This window comes from Xyrauchen texanus, chromosome 44 (assembly GCF_025860055.1).
Source record: "Xyrauchen texanus isolate HMW12.3.18 chromosome 44, RBS_HiC_50CHRs, whole genome shotgun sequence".
Lineage (NCBI taxonomy): Eukaryota > Metazoa > Chordata > Actinopteri > Cypriniformes > Catostomidae > Xyrauchen > Xyrauchen texanus.
The window spans coordinates 16,706,156-16,726,989 of NC_068319.1; the positions used below are offsets into that span (position 1 = coordinate 16,706,156).

The window sequence follows — 20,834 nt, forward strand, 5'->3', positions numbered from 1 at the left end:
TTCATTATATGGAAAAAGATCATTGTAACAACATTATGGTGAGTTAATGATTACAGAATGTAACATTTTGGGTGAACAATCCTTTTAAGCTGGGAAAGGAGAATTTTATCATAAAAATGACACATTTCACCTTTCATTTGTTTAATTAGTTTAATTAGTTAATTGGTCATTTTTTCAGTGTTCAGATGCCTTTTTCAGATGCACTTTTAATAGATGGCAATGAATTGGTAATTATCTCATTGATGTCATCAGACTAGATTAAAATAAACTTTTACAAGATAGAAAAATATTTAGCGCCATCGTCTATCATTGTTTATAATTTATTAATATTCCTAGAGTTTGTTTGTACTCTAGATGCTTTCACATCTCTTGTCCATGGTTCTTAAATCCAGCATGTGACACATTTGCACATTTCTGATGTCTCTGTGCCAGGTGAGCTGAAGACTGCTTCTTTATTGGATCGTGAGAGAACCGCAGGTTATAAGTTGATAGCCCAGGCTACAGATAGTGGAGGGCTGTTCTGTCGCTCTGAAATCTCTCTGACTGTTCTGGATGTTAATGATAATGCACCATTATTTGCTTTCACACGGTTCATGACGAGTGTATATGAGAGTGTGCAGCCCAAGACTTTGCTCACACGCCTTCTGGCTAATGATCCAGATGAAGGTATGTATTTCAAAAATCAGTTTATAAACTTTACTCAAAAACATCTAGCAAATGATCTAAAACAATCTTTGTATACTGAGAAACATTATAGATGTACAATTGGAATTTGATTTTGTTTTTTGCTAAATATTTCCTATAGTGGTCCCAAAACGTATGTCAATACCTAAACCACACATAAAAATGTATGTGTATCATTGCAGTTGACCAAAAATATCAAACTAAGTGCCATTTATAAAAAAAAAAGCTCAAGCACTTATTTGTCACAAAAGAAGTTTGTAGTCTGTAGAATTTTTAGACACTATATACAGTTAAAAAATAGGACAAAGCTTTTGGACACTCTGAAATTAAAGGGGAAAACCATTAAAGGTTAAGAAGTGTTCTACGTGTTAGTTCTGAGGAAAGATCTATAATTTCTTTGTGAATACCACTTGGTTTTAAATTTTGTTAACTTATGCAATTAAAGGGATAGTCAAAAATTACAATTCACTCATCATTTACTCACCCTCATGCCATCCCAGATGGGTATGACATTTATTCTTCTGCTGAACACAAACAAAGATTTTTAGAAGAATATCTCAGCTCTGTGAGTCCATACAATGCAAGTGTACATACTAGACCATTGTAGCTCCAAAAATCACATAAAACATAGAAAGAAAGAAACATAAATGTAATCCATATGACTCCAGTGGTTAAATCTATATCTTCATATGCGAGTGCGTGAGAAAAAGATAAAAAGTAATTTTTTACTCTAAATCTCCACTTTCACTTTCAGATGTGATAGTGAAACTTAACAGGCACCACATGTGGCTTTCAGATGTAAAAGTGAAAGTGGAGATTTAGAATTAAAAAAAATTTTCTCAACCACACCTATCATATTGTTTCTGAAGATATACAGTAAATTTAACTACTGGAGTCATATGGATTACTTTTATGTAATCCTTTTTGTGATTTTTGGAGCTGGTCTGATCACCATTAACTTGCATTTTAAGGACCTTCATAGCTGAACTATTCTTCTAAAAATCTTTGCTTGTGTTCTGCTGAAAAAAGAAAGTTATACACAGCTGGGATGGCATGAGGGTGAGTAAATAATGAGAGAGTTTTCATTTTTTGGTGAATTATCCCTTTAAATTCATAAATTTTAAAGCATATTTTTAAGTGTCTTAAAGGGTCAGTTCACCCAAAAGTAAAATTTTACTCACCCTCATGTCATTCCAAACCTTTATGACTTTCTTTCTTTTAGGCAAAATATTAGGGACTGGAAACTCAAGGTTACCATTCACTTTCATTGTTCATTGATAGTGAACTGTGACTGAGACTGTCAGACCCTAACATTCGGCGTAACATGTTCCACAAAAGAGAGAAAGTCATATGGGTTTGGAACAAGGAGAGAGTGAGTAAATGATAGAATTTCTATTTTTGGGTGATCTTTCCCTTTAAGTGTCCAAATACTCTTAGGGTTACTGTACTTCCTTTTAGCTCTTGTAGTCTTCTCCCAGGTGTGAACAGGAAGATTGTATACTCACTTGTTGACTCGGCCGGTGGAGTGTTCTCCATCGACCCATCCTCTGGTGTGGTGATTCTGGAGAAGTCTCTGGACAGAGAGGTGCAAGACTCTTATCAGATCAGTATCAAGGCTGCTGACCGAGCAGGGGCCTCCGGCTCACTCTTCACTCAGGTGGATCTCACCATTATTGTTCTGGATGTGAACGACAACCCACCTGTATTTCAGAAACAAGATTACTCTGTCACAGTGCCTGAAGATGTTGCTGTGGGAACAGAAGTGCTACGTGTTTTTGCCACCAGTGATGATAATGGAGTGAATGCCGAAATCTACTATAGATTCTTGTCTGGAAATGAGCTGGGGAAGTTTTCCATTGATGATTCTACAGGTAAGGTGGAAGACAACGTTTCTTTGCATAGAAAATTTTGTATGCTGGGTCTGGTCTGAAATTGTATAGAGATAGTTCAATCAAAAATGAAAATTCTCTCATCATTTACTCACCCTCATGTCATCCCAGATGCGTTTGACCTTCTTTATTCTGCTGAAAAAACAAATATTTCTTTGAAAATTTTTAGAAGAATATCTCAATTCTGTTGCTCCTTTTAATGCAAATAAATGGTGATCAGAAATCTGAAGCATATAAAATCCAAAAAGCATATAAAGGTAACATAAAAGTAACCCATAATACTTCAGTGGTTTAATCCATGTCTTCAAAAGCAATATGAGAAGTGTGACTGAGAAACCGATCAATATTCAAGTCTTTTTTTACTCTAAATCTCCACTTTCAAATTTAAAGTGAAAGTGAAAGTGGAGATTTATAGTAATAAAATGAATTAAATATTAAAATTTCTTCATTTGGCAGACACTTTTATCCAAATATTGATCTATTTCTCACTCACACTTATCAAATTACTTCTAAAGATATGGATTTAACCACTAGAGTCTTATGGATTACTTTTATGCTGCTTTTATCTGCTTTCCTATGGACAACATAGATTACAGTGCCTTACATTTGGATAATTAGTTTTCGTCTTCAAAACAAAAATAACCAACAAACTGCTCATTTATCACATTTCCCATTATCTCTCTTTATCACATCACAACAATTTACATTGTATCCGCTACATTTTTCATTCATGCATATAAACCAAGTTTATAACTTGAATATTTGTTTTGCACACATGTACGGGCCTGACACCCCTATTTCCATTGATCGGTTAATACGCTAGTCATCTGTGCTTCCATAACCCTGTCCATAGAATAAGAGTTCACCAGAGTTAAAGTTTGCCGAATGTTTTTGCAGATAGATTCTAATAATTTTCTTTATTAAAATTTATATTTCTTAGAAAAGCTTCTGACTGCTGCATGTTTATTGCAGTTTCATCTAGCAATGGACATCTGGATATGACAACCATTGAATGTACGAATGGGCTGGCAGTGCTTTTTTATTTATCTCAAAAGGATATTTAGCACTATTATGAATTGGGATGCTGTGCACAGACCTAACTGTAACTAAATAGACTCGATTATCTTGTCATTATTGTTGTTGTTATAATTATTAATGTTAATTAAAACGAATTTGAAAACATATTTGGATGTGAATAAGTCTTGCAAGACCTCATCATGATCAATTAAGGAGTGAAGATACAAAATTTAGGACCTTTAGGATTTTTTGAGGGTAAGAGCTCAACCCTGTTCTACAATGTTCATGTATTATTATTTATTTTATTCTCTTTCATAGTTACAGCCTTTGCTTTCTAGTCTTTATTCGGCAAGTTTTAAGTTCATTGCTGGGGTGCGAGTCGCGCACATTTCTTCACTGCCTATCCGAATTCACATTTCATTGAATTCATGAAATAAAATGCCCTGTTCCTGATTTACATTGGTTGACATTCAGTTGCATTGTTCTTGGTATATTTAAAAATATATAAATAAGATTTGAACCTGAAAACAGCCCCTCGCACTCAAAGCATGAACCCCTGTAATTAATTTATTGATCATATGAGTAATTGTTCATCTGTTTTTAAAATTTTTGTATCAAAAAGGTAAACGTAGTACAACAAAAGTGTATTAAAAGTGTAGCCTAGTTCATCCAAACTAAATCACGTTGCTGGTACTTCAAGCCAAAAATCAGAGGCACTCACATGGAGTATAGGCTTTAATAAGCCAGCTATTAAAATGAGGCAATAATATTAAAAATCATAATAAACTGTGGTTAGAAGAGCCTTACTTATGTACAACAACGATTTTACTTAATTCACATTAAGTTTTAAACACATTTGCTGTCCATAAATTATAATATTTTATTGTGTAATGGTTGAATGCATATAGTGAAGGTAAAATCTTGTCTTTATGCAGCTCGTATAGCCCAGATGTTAAAGATATACAACTAAATAATAGATAAGGGTGTCCTTTTATTCAATCAGTTTATGGTTAGTTGCTGTATCCTAAAAATAAATTAAAACTATTTTTAGCCATTGAAAATGTAAGGTTCATTCTGTTCTGTTTAACAAAAATAAGAACATGAATTTACTCCCCCATATTTAACTATAAAAAAGGAATAGAGGTAGACATGTCAGGCAAAATCAAGTCCTTTCTGACTGCAGCCATGGCAACGTGCGCACATGAAACCACAACTGCATTGTCAACCCCCCCTCAACTCAATGTAGGCTAAGCGATAAACTTGCAAAATCCCATATGAAAAGGCTTTTATTCTTAAGAATAGGAATGAGGAAGAGTAGATGACATTGCAGACTGACTAATCAGTAGAAATGGGCATCACGTCCCGTCACCTGTGCAAATCAATTAATCAAGTCGTACATTCATTTTATGCACTTGAATTAAAAATTGAGAAATCAAGCTGAATTCTTTTATATTTCTTATATGAAACAAAAACAAAAAAAAACTGAAAATAAAGTGTTTTTTCAATTTTGCTAATTTCTTTCTAGATGAAAAACAAGTAAACGGTCAGTTTATTGGTTATTCTGCTTTGATGACAAAAATGAAAATACGAATGATCCGAAGGTACATGTAACCTACACGGACCCTTAAGCCAGCCTAGTTTAAACTTCAATAAATCCATTATAAGCAGTTGACAGATAAGAAAACTTGTGAAAACTCAAAATAAAATATCCCTACCAATGATTATTTGTAGTGAAAATCAGCACCCTTTTCCTGTTTAATAAATTCAGCAGAACATTTATCTCTCACGCTCTTCACTCTTTAATTACATATATTACTTATTGCAAAACTGCGTCACTCAAGGCCATCTGGAAGGTCTCGGCCATGACATAACTAAACATCTATGCCCACCAGATAAAGCAATTTTATTGGCTGATGAATCAGACAATCTGAAATTACTTTCTATCAGGAAGATTCGCAGACTTGAGTGAAATTTAAGTTGACATTTATTTGATGAATATAAAACAGAAATGTAATGTCTCTCTTTGGCATAAGCCCCGTCTAGCGGTCCGAAGAAGTTGTACTTGGAACCGTCATATCCTGCCAGAGATAGGAGGCAGGGGCGAGGTGTCAACCCGGTGCACGACGGGACTCAACTTGTGGTGGTGGGGTGGTGGAGGTTGCCGTGTTAGCACACTGAAACAGCAATGTGATAGATTGTGAGCAGACTTATAAAGCAATGGCTTACATGTGATTGGCTAGGAGTTACCCAGCTAATGGTGCGATGATGTACATCTGCTAGTCTTCCCGCTAGAACTACGCTGCACTTACATTTACAGTTCATTGGCACTGTTGAGAGACTGACGCTAGTAAATGAATAAAATAAAATGAACAAAGATAAACTATCATTACTTAAACTTTTTGCTGCTATGTGTTCATTTATATTTCTTTTCTTTATTTGACTAAATGTCTCAGATGAAGCTGCACAATAGAAGTGCAGTGATTGGGAAAATGTAGTTACGAAAGCTCCATACACTAATAATGGTGCTTAACAAGCAGAACACATGGATACGATGTGTCAGAGAGAATTCTTTGCCTTAAAAAGACATTGGGAGTCTTTAAAAACACTTAAATATATGAACATTTCATTTGAGTTCTTTTCTTCCATTCGGTCTTGATAAAAGAACAAAGTGCTGTAGTTTAAACCCATTCTTAAAAGAATTAAGCTCCCCAAAGTCTTGCACAGACTGATAATCACCACTGTGGGAAAGTACTTCCCTTTTAGCTATAGTGAGCATGATCTAAATATCCAGTCTTTTCACGAATCTCCAAATGGATTTGTATTTCAAATTATGCACCTATGGAGTCTTATTCATTTAAATGAATTGGCTTTGCTCTGACTCATATCTTGTGTTTTTCCAGGCACTATCTCTGTGGCAGATGATCTTGACTATGAACTCTGCAAGGACTTCTTCCTAAATGTCGAGGCCTTCGATGGTGGAACACCTCCCTTGAGATCCACGATCATAGTCACCATCGAACTACTTGATGTCAATGACAATTCGCCTTCATTCAGCGAGGAAATCTACAATTTTCTGATTAGCGAAGATGTGGCCATTGGGGAGACAGTCACGAGGGTGAAGTTCTTTCATTAGTAGAGTCACTTCATTGGCATTTAATTAGCTGCAGACATAATTTCAATTTCACAGCGAGTATATAATTAAGTTTAATGCTCACATAAATCCCCTTAATGAACTTAAGTTTTTCACTTGTACTGTGTACTTGAGCTGTTATATAATTTACTGTAAGTGCGTGTAATTTACTTGATATTTCGTATACATTCAGGCAATTTTGACCTCTTTGCTCTTGAATTGCATGCTTTAATTCAGTGTTATCCCAATTCTGGGACACCTTTTGCAAAGGTCCCTTATCAAATACACCTGACTTGAACTCATCAGCTCATAAGTAGAGGCTCTGTGACCTGAATTGGTTGTGTATCATAAAAGTAATCAATGTGTCTCGTGCCTCATACTCCAAGTGTTCTGAAGCATTTGGTAGATTTTGGTGAGAAACAACACAAAATTGAAGTCTCCTTTCAGAGAAAATCTGTTGCGTGTTCATGAACACTATGAGAGAAGCTCGCTCACAGTGTTACGTGTGTCACTATAATTATCTAGATTTTTCCTGAAAATCCCTGAAATTGAGAAACAACCAGAAATGTATTGTATGTCTTCAGAAGACTTGGAATATGAGGCACAATGCCCAATGGTGCCCAATGTCCAGTGTCTAGGAATGAATTTATACTATACACTTGCATGCCTAAAGAACGTACTTTATTAACTGCCAAGAATTAAGTTCTTTATCAAATGCAGCGCATACTCTAAAAGTATGAGAATTCGGACATAGCTAAGGGTTGGGAAACTGGTGTAGCTATCTGTTATTGACTTGTTATCTATGGTTGTTTTGTGCAGTTGTTAGCAGAAGACCTGGACAGTCAGGTCAATGGGAGAATAACTTTTTCCATTCTGAAAGGGGATCGTGAAAACCAGTTTTGGATCAACCCTGTCACCGGGCTTCTGAAAGTTAATAAGGCATTGGACCGAGAGACAGTAAGTCCTTGGAATGAGCTTGGTTACTACGGCTAATGAATGTTGACACTAAGAGACACTCTCCTGAGATATAGCATGATTTTGCTCAATTATTTTTAAATCAGCCATAAAGTCTTTAATTAGGTGATGTTGAGTTTCTCCTGGTGAATTGAAATTGAGGTTTTGAGTGACTGTGAGTGAGTAGACGGTTACAGGCTTTTATTTTTGGCATGGCACACCAGGGATTAGAAACTTTTCATGAAATGAAACACCCCCAAAAAAAAAACGCTATTTTTAAATGCTGATAACCTGTTAATACTCTTATGTCATTATTTTGTTCCTATCATTTTTTATGAAGACAAAGATTTTTAACAAAATTTATGAATTAAATCACTTAACTTATAATCTACTGTACGTGGATGTAATTTGTTTCATTCACATAAACTCAAGCAATTTTGACCACTTTATTCTGCATTGTTTCATCCTAATACCTTTTTAAGAAACCAAAGAATTTTCAAAGTACTTTAAGAGTGGTTACATCACTTCCTGTTAATTTATCATTTACTTTGGAAAATAATTTTCACAGAAAACTTTCAAAATTACACAGCTTCCTGTCAGAATCCATTCATCTCTATTTCTTGTTTTAAGTAGGCTTGAAAGGTAGCATGTAGCCTTTCTTTCTTGATTTGTTTTAATGTACTGTAGACAAATGAAAAATGCAATATACAAAGATATAATGTTTAGAACTGCATCTGTTTCCAAATACATTCAGCAGTGATTGGTTTGAATTCATTGTTATTACATTTCAAAGCTTATTATGATCCTTTTACATTTTTTATTAGCTATTATTTTATTATAATTGTCCATCATTTGAAAAGAAGGCTGTGAAATGCCAGAACTGGAATGCACAGTATCCCATTCTATTCAAAAGAGAAGTTTATCAATAGTAGAGTAGTCTTTCTCTGACGTTTATTCTCCTTTCTCTGTTTAAGGTCTCCAGCTACTCATTGTCTGTACAGGCATTTGACAGCGGGTCACCTGCCAAGTCAACCACTGTGAATGTCAATATCGAGATTGCTGATGTGAATGACAACCCACCGATCTTCTCTCCCACTAATGCTTCAGCTGTTATTCAGGTATGTGCAAGAGTAGGTTATTTTCAGCAATAGACACATCACATTAAAATATACATTACTCAGTATACATAATTTACTGGCTACACCACTAGTACTATTGCTCATACATAGGAAGAGGGATATGAACAAAAACTTTACCCTTAGGAATAAAGGGATAGTTCATTTACTCTCTTCATTTACTCACCTTCATACCATCCCAGATGTGAATGACTTTCTATCTTCTCCTGAACACAAAGATTTAAAAAAAAAATATTTTAGGTCTGTAGGTCCTCACAATGCATGTGAAGGGGTAACACAATTTTTAAGCTCCAGAAAGCATATAAAGGAAGCATAAAAGTAATCCATTTGACTCCAGTGGTTAAATCAATATCTTTATAAGCGACATGATAGGTGTGGATGAGAAACAGATCAATATTTACTATAATTCCTTTTCTATTATAAATTCTCCTCACTGCCCAGTAGTTGGTGATATGCATGAAGAATGTGAAACTGAATGTGAAAATGGAGATTGAAAGTAAAAAAGACGATCTGTTTCTCACTCACTCTCATCATATCGCCTATAAAAAGACATGTATTTAACCACTGTAGCCTTTTATGTGCTTTTGGATGTTCCAAATTTTGGTACCCATTCACTTGCATTGTATGGACCTACAGAGCTGAGATATTAGCAGAAAAAAGAAAGTCATTCACATCTGGGGTGGCATGAGGGTAACTAAATGAAGAGAGAATTTTAATTTTTGGGTGAACTAAATCTTAAAGATGTGGCATGTAATGTATCATACACTGTTTCAAATTCCACTGCTTATTGAGGAGAGTTGCTATTACTTTTGTTGTAATCAGACTAATAATTTAACCTGGCAGATGATAAAACATGTCACAAAATCTCATAGACTTATATTAAAGGAGGGATTTGAGCCATATCTAAAGATCAGAATATTATAGAGACTTGATGGTGGGCTTTTTTGACTTGGGCCAGTAAGCAACCACCCAGAACACCCTAGAAACGCCCTAGCAACCATCCATGTCAAACATAGCATAGTGCCGTCGAGTTTCGCATGGTCAAGCACCACTCACATTTCCTTCAGAAAATATAAAATTGTAGTTGTAACTTCAACTTTTTTTGAATTTTGATAATTAGCATCCTGTTTCTGTTTTTCGTTCAAGTTGAACAAACCTGCAGGAACCACCATCCTCACACTTTCAGTTTCTGATAAGGACTCCCCTAGAAATGGTGCTCCTTTTGAGTTCCGCATTGTATCTGGAAATAAGGGTAACGCCTTCAGTTTGGACCAGAATGGAGAGCTACGGACCAACAGATTACTTGGTCCAGATGCAACAAGGGAGTATATGCTTGAGATACAGGTTAGTACACACCTCTAAAAACACCTTAAAAATCACACGGACAGTTCATCCAAAAACTTGCCATCATTTACTCTCTTTCATGTCATTCTAAACCCTTATCACATTCTTCCATGAACACACACATACACACACACAAACCTATTCACTTTCTTTACATTGTTTTTCCATGCAATGAAAGTGAATGGTGACTGAGGCTAACATTCTGCCTAACATCTCCTTTTGTGTTCCACTGAAGATTGAAAGTTATAAAGGTTTGGGACAAAGGGAGACGAGGGAGAGTAAATGATCCCAGAATTTTCATTGTTGCACTATCCTTTGAAGCAATTTTAGTACAGTGTTCATTTTTGCTCATTTCTTAAAGGCACGTGACTCTGGAAAGCCTCGTCTATCTTCCACATCCTTTGTGTTTGTACGTGTCATTGGAGACAGCCTCTTCAAACCTGTGGCCTTTCCACTGGAAATTAACATTGTCATGGCAGCAGATGTGTTTCCTGGTGGGATTATTGGGAAGATCTATGCCATGGACCGAGACGAGAATGATGTTCTGTCTTTTAGTCAGAGACCACAAACAAAGAGCCTTTTCAAGATTAACAGACAGGATGGGAAGATTGTGGCTCTAAATGGCCTGGAGGCTGGAAGGTAAATGCAATGATAATTCAAGTGTTAGAGTGTGTTGCTATACACAAATTAATGGCTAACACTTTTGTTAATATATATTTCTTTGCAATTTATTGGTTAATTCCCAACCAGGGTAGTTCAAGGGGTACTCAAGCTCATTCCAGAGGGTGCTTGAAAAGATTTTGCTTTTGCTTTGTTGAATCAAGTAAAATGGAAATTACTTAAAATCTCCCATCCATCCATCCATCCTTCCTTCCTTTATAGATACTCACTCAATGCTACGGTCAGTGACGGGCAGTTTTCTGTCACAGTGGGCGTGACTATCCAGGTTGAGCAAGCCACAGAGGAGATGATTCAGAATGCAGTGACCCTTCGTTTCCAAGACATATCTCCTGAGGACTTTGTGGGTCTTTACATGCAAGACCTAAAGAATGTGCTCCGTGGAACACTAGTTACCGAAGAGCCAGACCTTTTCCACATCCTTGGAGTGCAGCCCCTAAGTTACTCCAGTCAACTGGAGGTGCTCCTTGCTGTGGAGGCTCCTGATGGAGGTTATATTGGTCCAGGGGAGTTGGCTCTCAGGTTGGAGGAAACGAAAGGTCTCCTAGGTGGAGCATTGAAAGTGGTCAGTATCCTCGATCAAAGCTGCTCAGGTGAGCTTGAGTGCGGGGAGAGAGTCTGCGAGCTCACCGTCAGTCTAGACCCCATCGGCGTGGTCACCTACACCACCTCCAGAGTGAGCTTTGTGTCTCCACGCTTCAGCAGGAAAGAGACCTGCACCTGCCCAGGTTAGAGCTCTGCTTCCCTCTCATATAACGCAAAAGGCAAAACCAATTCAATGGTTTACTCTTGTATGCATTGCATGGTATGCATTATTTATCCTGTTTGATTAAATTCAAACAGTAGCCTGGAATTTCAATTTGTGTTTCTAACAATGTTTGTACCCACTGCAGGTGGAATTTGTCCATCATCTCTAGAGCTTTGTGATGGCCAAATGTGCCCATCAGATATGCAGTGTGTTCGCAGCAGCCCCACAGCACCCCCTCTCTGCCAGTGTCTGCCTGGTATGCTTGACCAGTGTGCAGGTTAGAGGATTTTTATTTTGAGACAAAGTTTCAAGGTTATATACTGTGGAATAATATTGTTAAATAATAACTAATATTTTCTTCAATTTCCAAAAAATATTGGTAAATATTTTTTAATATAGTTTATAGTTGTAGTTAAGTTATATACAATAATAATAATATGTATAGATGTGTGTGTGTGTGTGTGTATATATATATATATATATATATATATACACACACTGTATAGTTATAATAACTAAATGTAGTTAATATATTGTAGGGGGCCTGGGTAGATTTGCAAGTAAAGATGCAGACTACCACACCTGGAGTTCGAATCAAGGGTGTGCTGAGTGACTCCAGTCAGGCTTCCTAAGCAACTAATTGGCCCGGCTGCTAGGTTGGGTAGAGACATGTTGAGTTAACCTTATTATGGTCACTATAATGTGGTTCACCCTCTTGGTGGGCCACGTGGTGAGTTGTGCGTGCATGTCTTGGAGAATAATGGAGTATAGCGTGAAGCCTCCACACGCGCTAGGTCTCTACGGTAACGTGCTCAACAAGCCACAATAAGAAGCACGAATTGACGGTCTAAGATGTGGAGGCAACAGTCTGAGCACTGATGGAGGGATTGTGCATTCCTGGTGTAACTCAGGCAGTTGTTGTTGCCATCCTGTACCTGTCCCGCAGATGTGATATTCGGATGTACCGATCCTGTGCAGGTGTTGTTACATGTGGTCTGCCACTGCGAGGATGATCGTTCTCCATGTAACACTGTCTTAAGCATCTCACAGGACAGACATTGCAATTTATTGCCCTGGCCACATCTGCAGTCCTCATGCCTTCATCCAGCATGCCTAAGGCACATTCACACAGATGAGCCTGTGCATCTTTCTATTGGTGTTTTTCAGAGTCAGTAGAAAGGTCTCTTTAGTGTCCTAAGTTTTTATAACTGTCACCTTAATTGCCTACCGTCTGTGAGCCGTTAGTGTCTTAATGATCGTTCGCAGGTGCATGTTCATTAATTGTTTATGGTTCATTGAACAAGCATGGAAAACATTGTTTTAACCCTTTAAAATAAAGATCTGTAAAGTTATTTGGAATATTAAAAAATGATCTCTAATGTAATATAATTGAATATAATATAAATTATCTTTATTCAGTGTCCTGAAAAATTTATGTTTCTTTTTTTGCTGAGTTTATATACTAAACTATGTTAGAAAATATAGTTGTGTTTCCAAGAAAAGAAAAATGTTTGACACTGATATTTTTTTGTAACATTTTTATATTGTGCTATATTCATTTAGTTTACATCTTGAAAGGAAATCAATGGCCAGTGTGCAGGTTAGACTCTTGACTCATTAGTTTATTTTGAGATAGCAGAATATCTAAGCAAACAGAGTTTCAGCTTACTCTTTCAATCAGTTATGTTCAATAAAAAATGGTTTCAAATTATTAGTAGTAATTTTGAAGTACTTATTAATTATACTTGACTACTTAATTAACTATATATGAAAAATATGGTTAATAAAATGTTTTCTTAAATAGTTAATAGTGACTGTAGTATGTAATTTCTGTGACATTAGTGCCACTGAATGAAAATGCAAAAAAACTATGTTTTCAAAACTTTCCAAAGCTTTCAGAATACACCCCTGGTCTACAGTTGTTCAGATAGTCCCGCACCGATTGGTTGAGTAATGTTGTTGGGGCGAGGCTTAGTGGGTCCCTCAAACAAACACAGGAATTTTTTTATTGCCACAGAGACAGTGTTTACGGTTTTCAAGAATATTAACCTATGGATTATAGTTATTCTGCATAATAAGCTGGTATAGAAGAAAGTATTTTAACACTGAAAACTTAGATTCTTCAGCTTTAACTTAACTATAAATATAATTACAATTACATTGATGTATAAGTTAAAGTACTTGTCTATATTATAAAAATATAGAAAAAAAAACATTTGTCACTGATATTTTTGTTCATTATTTATATTATGCTATATTCATTTAGTTTATATATTGAAAGGAAATCAAGTTTAATAATACAAATAAATAAATTTTTCTTAAATAATGTTGTAAACTTAGTTAAAAAATGTAAAAGTTGAAGTGCTCTTTTTTCTGGATAGTCTCTGGTTTCCTTTTATTACTACTTGTCATATTTGTAATCATTTAAAAAGGTATGAAATTATATGTAATGAAAATATTGTTACTGTATTTTACTGAAAGCAAATATGTTAAAACAGATGTCTACAGACATTTTGCTTTAATATCTCCAACTGAAACAGTGTTGTGCTGTGGAGAAAATAATAGAGCATTATATAATACAAGTGAAACCATATATAAATGTGCATTTTACACCCCTTAGGTAGCTCCAAATAATTAAAAATGTCACTATAAACAACATGCAAATACGGGAAAAAAAACCTCCATAGTTCTTTTTTTATTTCAGAATCGATTTTCCTTTTGCTTGATTTGGCTCATTTGGTTGCCACATAAAGCCATATACTGTAAACAAACTCTGCTGGGTTTCCTGCTGTGCAATATCCCAAAAGTGGTCAAACATACAGTATATTTAAACAACATTTCATAGAACACTTCTACAAATGTCTTTTGCTTGAAAGTATGTATAAATAGCAGATTGAAACGGTGAAATTTGGAGTTACTCTTTACCTGATTGACTGACAGATTTCTCCACCTGTGCTGGCAGGTCAGACATCTCTGAGCTTTACAGGGAACAGTTACATCAAATACAGATTGACTGATGGTAATAAAAGTGGAGACTTGAGGCTTGACTTGAAAATCAGGACACTACAGAGCCAGGGTGTCATCATGTACACACGCACTGACTCCTGCACAATGCTCAAGGTAAGATATATATGTGGAGTTTTAGTTGTCATTGCCTGAGTTTTTGTGTTTGCTAAAGCAGCGGACTGACTATAGTGAATGGTTGTGTGATTGTTCAGATAGAGGAAGGCCGTCTGTGGTTCCAGATGGACTGCGACAAGAGACTGGACATCCTGGGCATCTCAGGTCGTCCAATCAATGACGGTTCTTGGCACACCATGACCCTGGAGCTCACCAGTAACTACACCCTCCTGTCCCTGGATGACAGCTATGTGGAACGCCGACGTTCTGCAAGGGCACCTGTCCGCCTGTGGCCCCTTGCTGCAGACGGATCGCTGTACTTCGGGGCTCAGGTGTTGCATGGGTCGGTGGCCAGCGGTGGCCAGATGCCCCCAAGAGCGCAAGATGGCTTCCAGGGATGCCTGGGCTCAGTGATGCTCAATGGAAATGAACTTCCACTTCAGAACAAGAGGAGCCGGTATGCAGAGGTGGCTGGGCTGAGTGATGTGAAGCTGGGATGTGTGTTATATCCCGATCCATGTCTTGGAGGACCATGCCAGAATGGAGCTTCTTGTACACAGCTGCCCTCTGGTGGTGAGAATTTACTTTAGCTGGTGTAACCCTAGATTGATTTAGTCATGTTAAATAACTTTTTGGAATTGAATAAAACCAGATTATTTAAACCTTTTAAAAATGTGTAGGTTAAAAATAAAACTTCTTATTGGATTTGCCTTCAGAGTTTTCATGCAGCTGCCTACCACAGTTCACAGGCTCTCGCTGTGAGATGGAGGTGTCGTCCTGTGTGCCCTCACCCTGTCAGAATGGAGGAGACTGTAAGGCTGTAGGGAACAGCTTTCTCTGTGGCTGCCTTAAGGGCTACAGTGGACTCACGTAAGGCATTCATTCCTGCACTGATTTGATCAGAATCGCACATATTCACTAAGGCCATGTACGCACTAATCCTTTTGTCATCGTCTTCGAAAGTCTTTTTGTGTGGGTGTGAATGAGAGGAATAAATGTAGCAAAATCAACAAGTTTTCAAACGAAAGCAGATGTGGATGTGGCCTAAGTGTCTCTGTACAAACCAGCTAAGCAAATGTTCTTTGGAGTTCACTTTAATTGTAGTTCCTTTGGAAGCATTTTGACATTAATCTTCAGTACATTTCAGACCTGATTTTTTTTTATACATTTATTAGACCACAGACAATGTTCATGATAATTTTTAGAGCTATTTAGTTGCTATTTTAGAGCAACATTTTAAGTGAACATTAACTGCTTACATTTACTGTTATTCACAAAAAAACATTACTTTGCATATACTTTTATTATTAGTAACACCACCAGACACCATCAAAATGTGACAAAGATTTCAAGATTTTAGACTTCAGATCAGACCCACTAGATGTTTTCAAGGTTCCCACCAGTGTGTACAACTTCTTAAAGGGAAGACAGTTAACAATGCTTAAAGAGACAATGGGTAATACCACAAAAAGTACTTTAAAAAAAATATATATTAGATCATGTAATCAATATTTTCAGTATTTTTCCAAAAAAAAGTATGTGGTTAAATTGTCAATTTATTCCAAGAATGTGGCTGTGGACATTACGTTTTCCATGATCAGTTGAAAAAGCATTATACATTATTTTTAAACTACCAATGTTTCTTTAAGCTAATCTAAGTAATCCAAAAACATCACCATTATTGATTGGACTCTATTTGAAAGGCATTATCCCGAGCGTTAATTTGCTGTTTTCCATCTAAAACCTTGATTGTTTGTACCACTGGTTCAATATATACGTGACTTCGTAATACAGGGCTGTTTTTTTTTTGCTTGTGGTAATAACATTTCTAATTATTACTATATTCAATTTTAAAATTAAGACCAGATTTTAAAGCAATTCATCAAAGAAAAACAATTAAGGCTGCTATAATTTCTTGTGGGTTGTGTGTTTGCTACCATGAAAATGTGAGTTAAATTGGAAATATCTAGTGCTTAGTTTGTAAATCAGATGGTGCCAGAACGCAAAGTGCACATGAGAGCTGAGGGGTGAAGAGGTGGGCGCTGGTCCCAGAACGCGTACAAGACACGGTGCTGAAAACATCATGTTATGTACTCAAATGCCCAATTGCTAACCTCAATTTCAAATAATTTCCACAATATAAATGTTATGGCAATAATTTAAAATTATTTTAGGCTACTCTACACAACACACGCAAATGCCCGAATCACCACATGCTTAATTGTGGGGCTTACAGCACTTGCAGTCAGCAATTTATATCTCCACAGGTCTAACATATACACAATAATACTTCACAATAAAGAATCACACACAGCTTTCTAAAATATTACTAGACAAATGTACGCTTGCATTATCTAGTTGTCCAAAACACCCCACACCACAGCTATGTCCTGGTTCTCCTCCTCCTCCTCCTCCTCCTCCCTGTTTCGGGCTTTACTGCATGTGTCTGTGGCAGTTCTATGTCCTTTGGCCACCCTCAACCTTTTGTTATTGACTGAATTTGGCCAGAGGGGTCCAACAAGATTCTGAAAGGGTAAGAGTGTGCATAGAGGCACGGTTCGGTGTGCAAATCAAGTTAATTTGGGAAAATCCACGCTCCGCACTTGATATATGAATGCTACAAAAAGCAACAAATAACTCCTTCAGTTTATCAGAGATATCTTTTCCATCTGAGTCTATGTACTCTCTGTAGGCCTGAATGACTGTGCACGGGACTGTCAATGTCAAAGCACTGAAACAGCGATTCAACTTCAGTCTCTCCATACATCGCACTAGTGTTCTCGTGCCAGTACTGTGCATAAAGCTCATTCAACTCCTCAATAAACTTGTTATATCCAGCTTTATCCGGCTACTGCCCGCTTGAGATAACATAAGGTCCTCCAAGTTCTTAGCCAAACTTAGGAATAACTGCCTCTGGCTTTTATATTTCTTCAGCCTTTTGTCGCTGGGTTTTCCTCCGATCAGTGTGACGCCCTGTAAAGAGTTATCCTCAGTTCCCCTCTGGTTGAGTTCATTGTTGTGTCCTGGATGCTCCAGTATGGACTCAAATACCCTGATTTCCCTACAAATTGCCTTGTGTGCCAAAATGGTGGGACTTTCTCTTTTTTGAAGCTCGAGTGACAGTTCAGATAATTCTTACTATGTATCGCACATGATGCCTAGGTTGTTTACAAATGCAAATGCAAAAGTCCACTGCATGTTTGCTTCATAATGCCATCGTGGGAGGGATCCTCTGTTGCTGTTTTAAAATGCTTGTAAAGTGCTTGGTAGTTATTCCACACTGCTTCGACTGTTCTAAAACTTGATGCCACTCACCTAGTGTCTAATACCTGACCAAACTCTCTGCAGACTCTTTCAACTCCATTAAATTTTTGTTAGACGTGCTATATATTTAATATAACTTGTCCATCAATATTTTAAAATAATTGATAGCGCTCATCTCTTTCACTACTTCGCCTACTGCGAGCTCAAGCCTATGGGTCGAGCAGTGCCAAACACGACATGAGGGTTTTCGAGAGAAATTAAAATATAGGCTCTCCAGAACAAATAATAGACGATGAACAATTAATTCAGCTGTTAGATCATATAGCTCTACAAGTACAGTAAAAATTATTGCAGGCTTGTCCTTGTCAGGCAACTGAACCCTTAGCTATGTGATCAAGAAAATTATTTTATTTCAACTGATAGACTCATTCAACATTAAACTGAGTTAGGGTGCACACTGTACTATTCTTTCAAACTGTTTTCTTTTCATTTCTGCTGAAATATGTTTCTGTATATTTGCACACACAGTATTGGAATGTAGAATTCTACCCATATCAACTTTTTGTTTTACTCTTAATTATTTAACTCTTGGCAATCAATCTTATGTTCAAAGCCATTTGTGGGCCTGTGGCGTTTAGCCTCCTTGTACGCCATATTTATTTTATGAGTGCCCGTTGCTATTTTTTAATATCTGATGCAGACGAGGCTACTGTACACGCGACCCATTCCTTTGCTAGTTTCATCCCCCCTGTCTTTTCTGGCCCCAAAGACCCCACCAGTCCAAACTTGAATTTTCCATTACAAGCCAGGGGTAGTACTGAGTACTGGTTGAACTGAGCTGGTGTCCAAATAGCTGTGCATCCCAACCCTGACCTGTCGCTAGACATCCCAAACTCTTCTTCTTTACTGAAAGCACCCTCCTCTCCCTCTGAATCCGACCTATGCTGTACCTCCTCCTGCTGTTGAACCCGGCTAGCTGCTGCTGTGGTAGCCTCCTGCTCCTGTCGGTGAACCTGGTTAGCTGCTCCCGCGGTAGCCTCCTGCAGCTGCTCCTGATAATTACCACTGCAACCATCCTCGTGTGTTGTCGCCGCCATTCTGACTCGGTTAGAAGCATCATGTGCCTCTTCTTTTCTTTTGAAAAAGGATAACACATTTTTACTTTGCACACATCTGATCCTCTCTGCCTCAGGTTTTGGCCTTTTTTTTTTTTTTGTCTGTGTACGACAAATCTTTTTAAGAATAAATCTAAACGAATAATTTTTTTTAAATTACTTGAAAATTGGTCTTTAAATAATAATAATAAAAAAACTCTAAAAAAAATAGTTGCTTTGATGGCAGAAAGTAATAAAATGTCTCATTTATGTTTAGTTCTTGGTGTTTTCTTGGTGAATTTAAATTAGATTAATAACTGGGGTCTCTGATATTTGGAAACAAAAAGGTAATGTTTAATTATAATAAATTATGAGAGACATTCAATATCAGTTTTTAAATATTTCTTGTTGCTTTGCTCTCTCAAAAACTTTTTGTAAACCACAAACGTGTGTGGTAAATCACTTTGGTGTAAAGTCACTTCATAGACTTCAATGTATTCTGCAGCGCTGATGCAAGTCATGTGAAAGCCTCTTAACATGTATAAACAGCATTCACATTTACATATTAATCGTAGCTCTTCCGCCCTTTTTTCTCCTTGATGAACAAAGAATACGAAAGATGCTAAAGTGAATGAACAACATGCCCCTCTCATTTAGACGGTCGATACATATATACCAGGTCATTCAGCTTATTTACAAATGAGAAGTTTCAGGAGCACCTCTTCTTCAGAGTTCAAGCTCCATTTCCTGTCAGACACAGATTCACTGTGCACGCTCTGCTATAGCCAATCAAGCGATGTGCCTCGGTAGGACTGCGGTTGCCAAGCACTCGATTGACTGCTGCTGTAATCAATCAAGCGGGAGATTATTTTAAATTTAGTTGAATTTGATCATTTTCCACAACACACCTGACAATCTTTTACAGCACACTAGTGTGCCACGGCACAGTGGTTGGGAAACACTGCCCTAGAGGGCGCTGTTCTTGCTTTTTAATGAGATTTTAGGTTGAAGAGATTTTTGTTTCAAGATACGCCTGAAACAACTAACTGAGAAAGGGGGACCTCTACGGAGCCCCTAAAGGGCCAGGGGGGGGGGGGAAGCAAATGCATTTACGTTCTCTTGCAAAACCCCTGACAAACTTTGCAAGCACACACAAATAAATATCTTGTAAACATGTAAAGAGTGAGAAGATACAGTGACTCTTTTTTTGTATTGCATCATTACATCATACATAAATCTGATATATGGCATATGAACAAAAAAAACAACAACCCCAAAACATAACAGAAAATATATTATTTTAATGCAATTAAAAATGCAATATATTTAAAAAAAATGATACAAAATGACAATTGTTATATATGTAGCATGTTGTCCCTACTACAGGCCTAATGAAATTTGAATATCATATGCTGAAATATCAACTATAATTTTATATGTACAATATAGGTTTATGTGACAATTTATAGTGCGCCAGCAGATGGCGACAATTGTGTTATGAGTGAGTCAATCATTCAACAGTGACACATACCAAACCACATACATGATGCCTCCACAGGGCAATCATGGTGGCCAAACTAAAGGGTTGTTCCAAACACAAATATGAATTATATATAAAAGTGAGTTCTGAATTGCAGTTATTTTAAAGCCCAAAACTGTCAGTCACCACAAATAATGAAGCATTTATTGCTTTATTAATGGAGAGGGAAACACCATCACATCAACAACAATAATAATATGCAATTCAATTGTGTGCCGCAGCATTCCATTTCAAGA

The 20,834-nt window shown here is 36.9% G+C and overlaps 1 protein-coding gene across 1 annotated transcript in view; it reads left to right on the plus strand.

The window, feature by feature from the left end:
- LOC127636909 (protocadherin Fat 3-like) overlaps positions 1–20,834 on the plus strand; it is a 70,019-nt gene that overhangs the window by 37,741 nt on the left and 11,444 nt on the right. Inside the window, 12 exon segments of the mRNA XM_052117703.1 lie at positions 433–666; positions 2,163–2,555; positions 6,491–6,705; positions 7,540–7,677; positions 8,649–8,792; positions 9,957–10,154; positions 10,516–10,793; positions 11,037–11,560; positions 11,726–11,857; positions 14,543–14,700; positions 14,799–15,273; positions 15,417–15,570. Coding sequence (XP_051973663.1) covers positions 433–666; positions 2,163–2,555; positions 6,491–6,705; positions 7,540–7,677; positions 8,649–8,792; positions 9,957–10,154; positions 10,516–10,793; positions 11,037–11,560; positions 11,726–11,857; positions 14,543–14,700; positions 14,799–15,273; positions 15,417–15,570 — 3,043 coding nt within the window.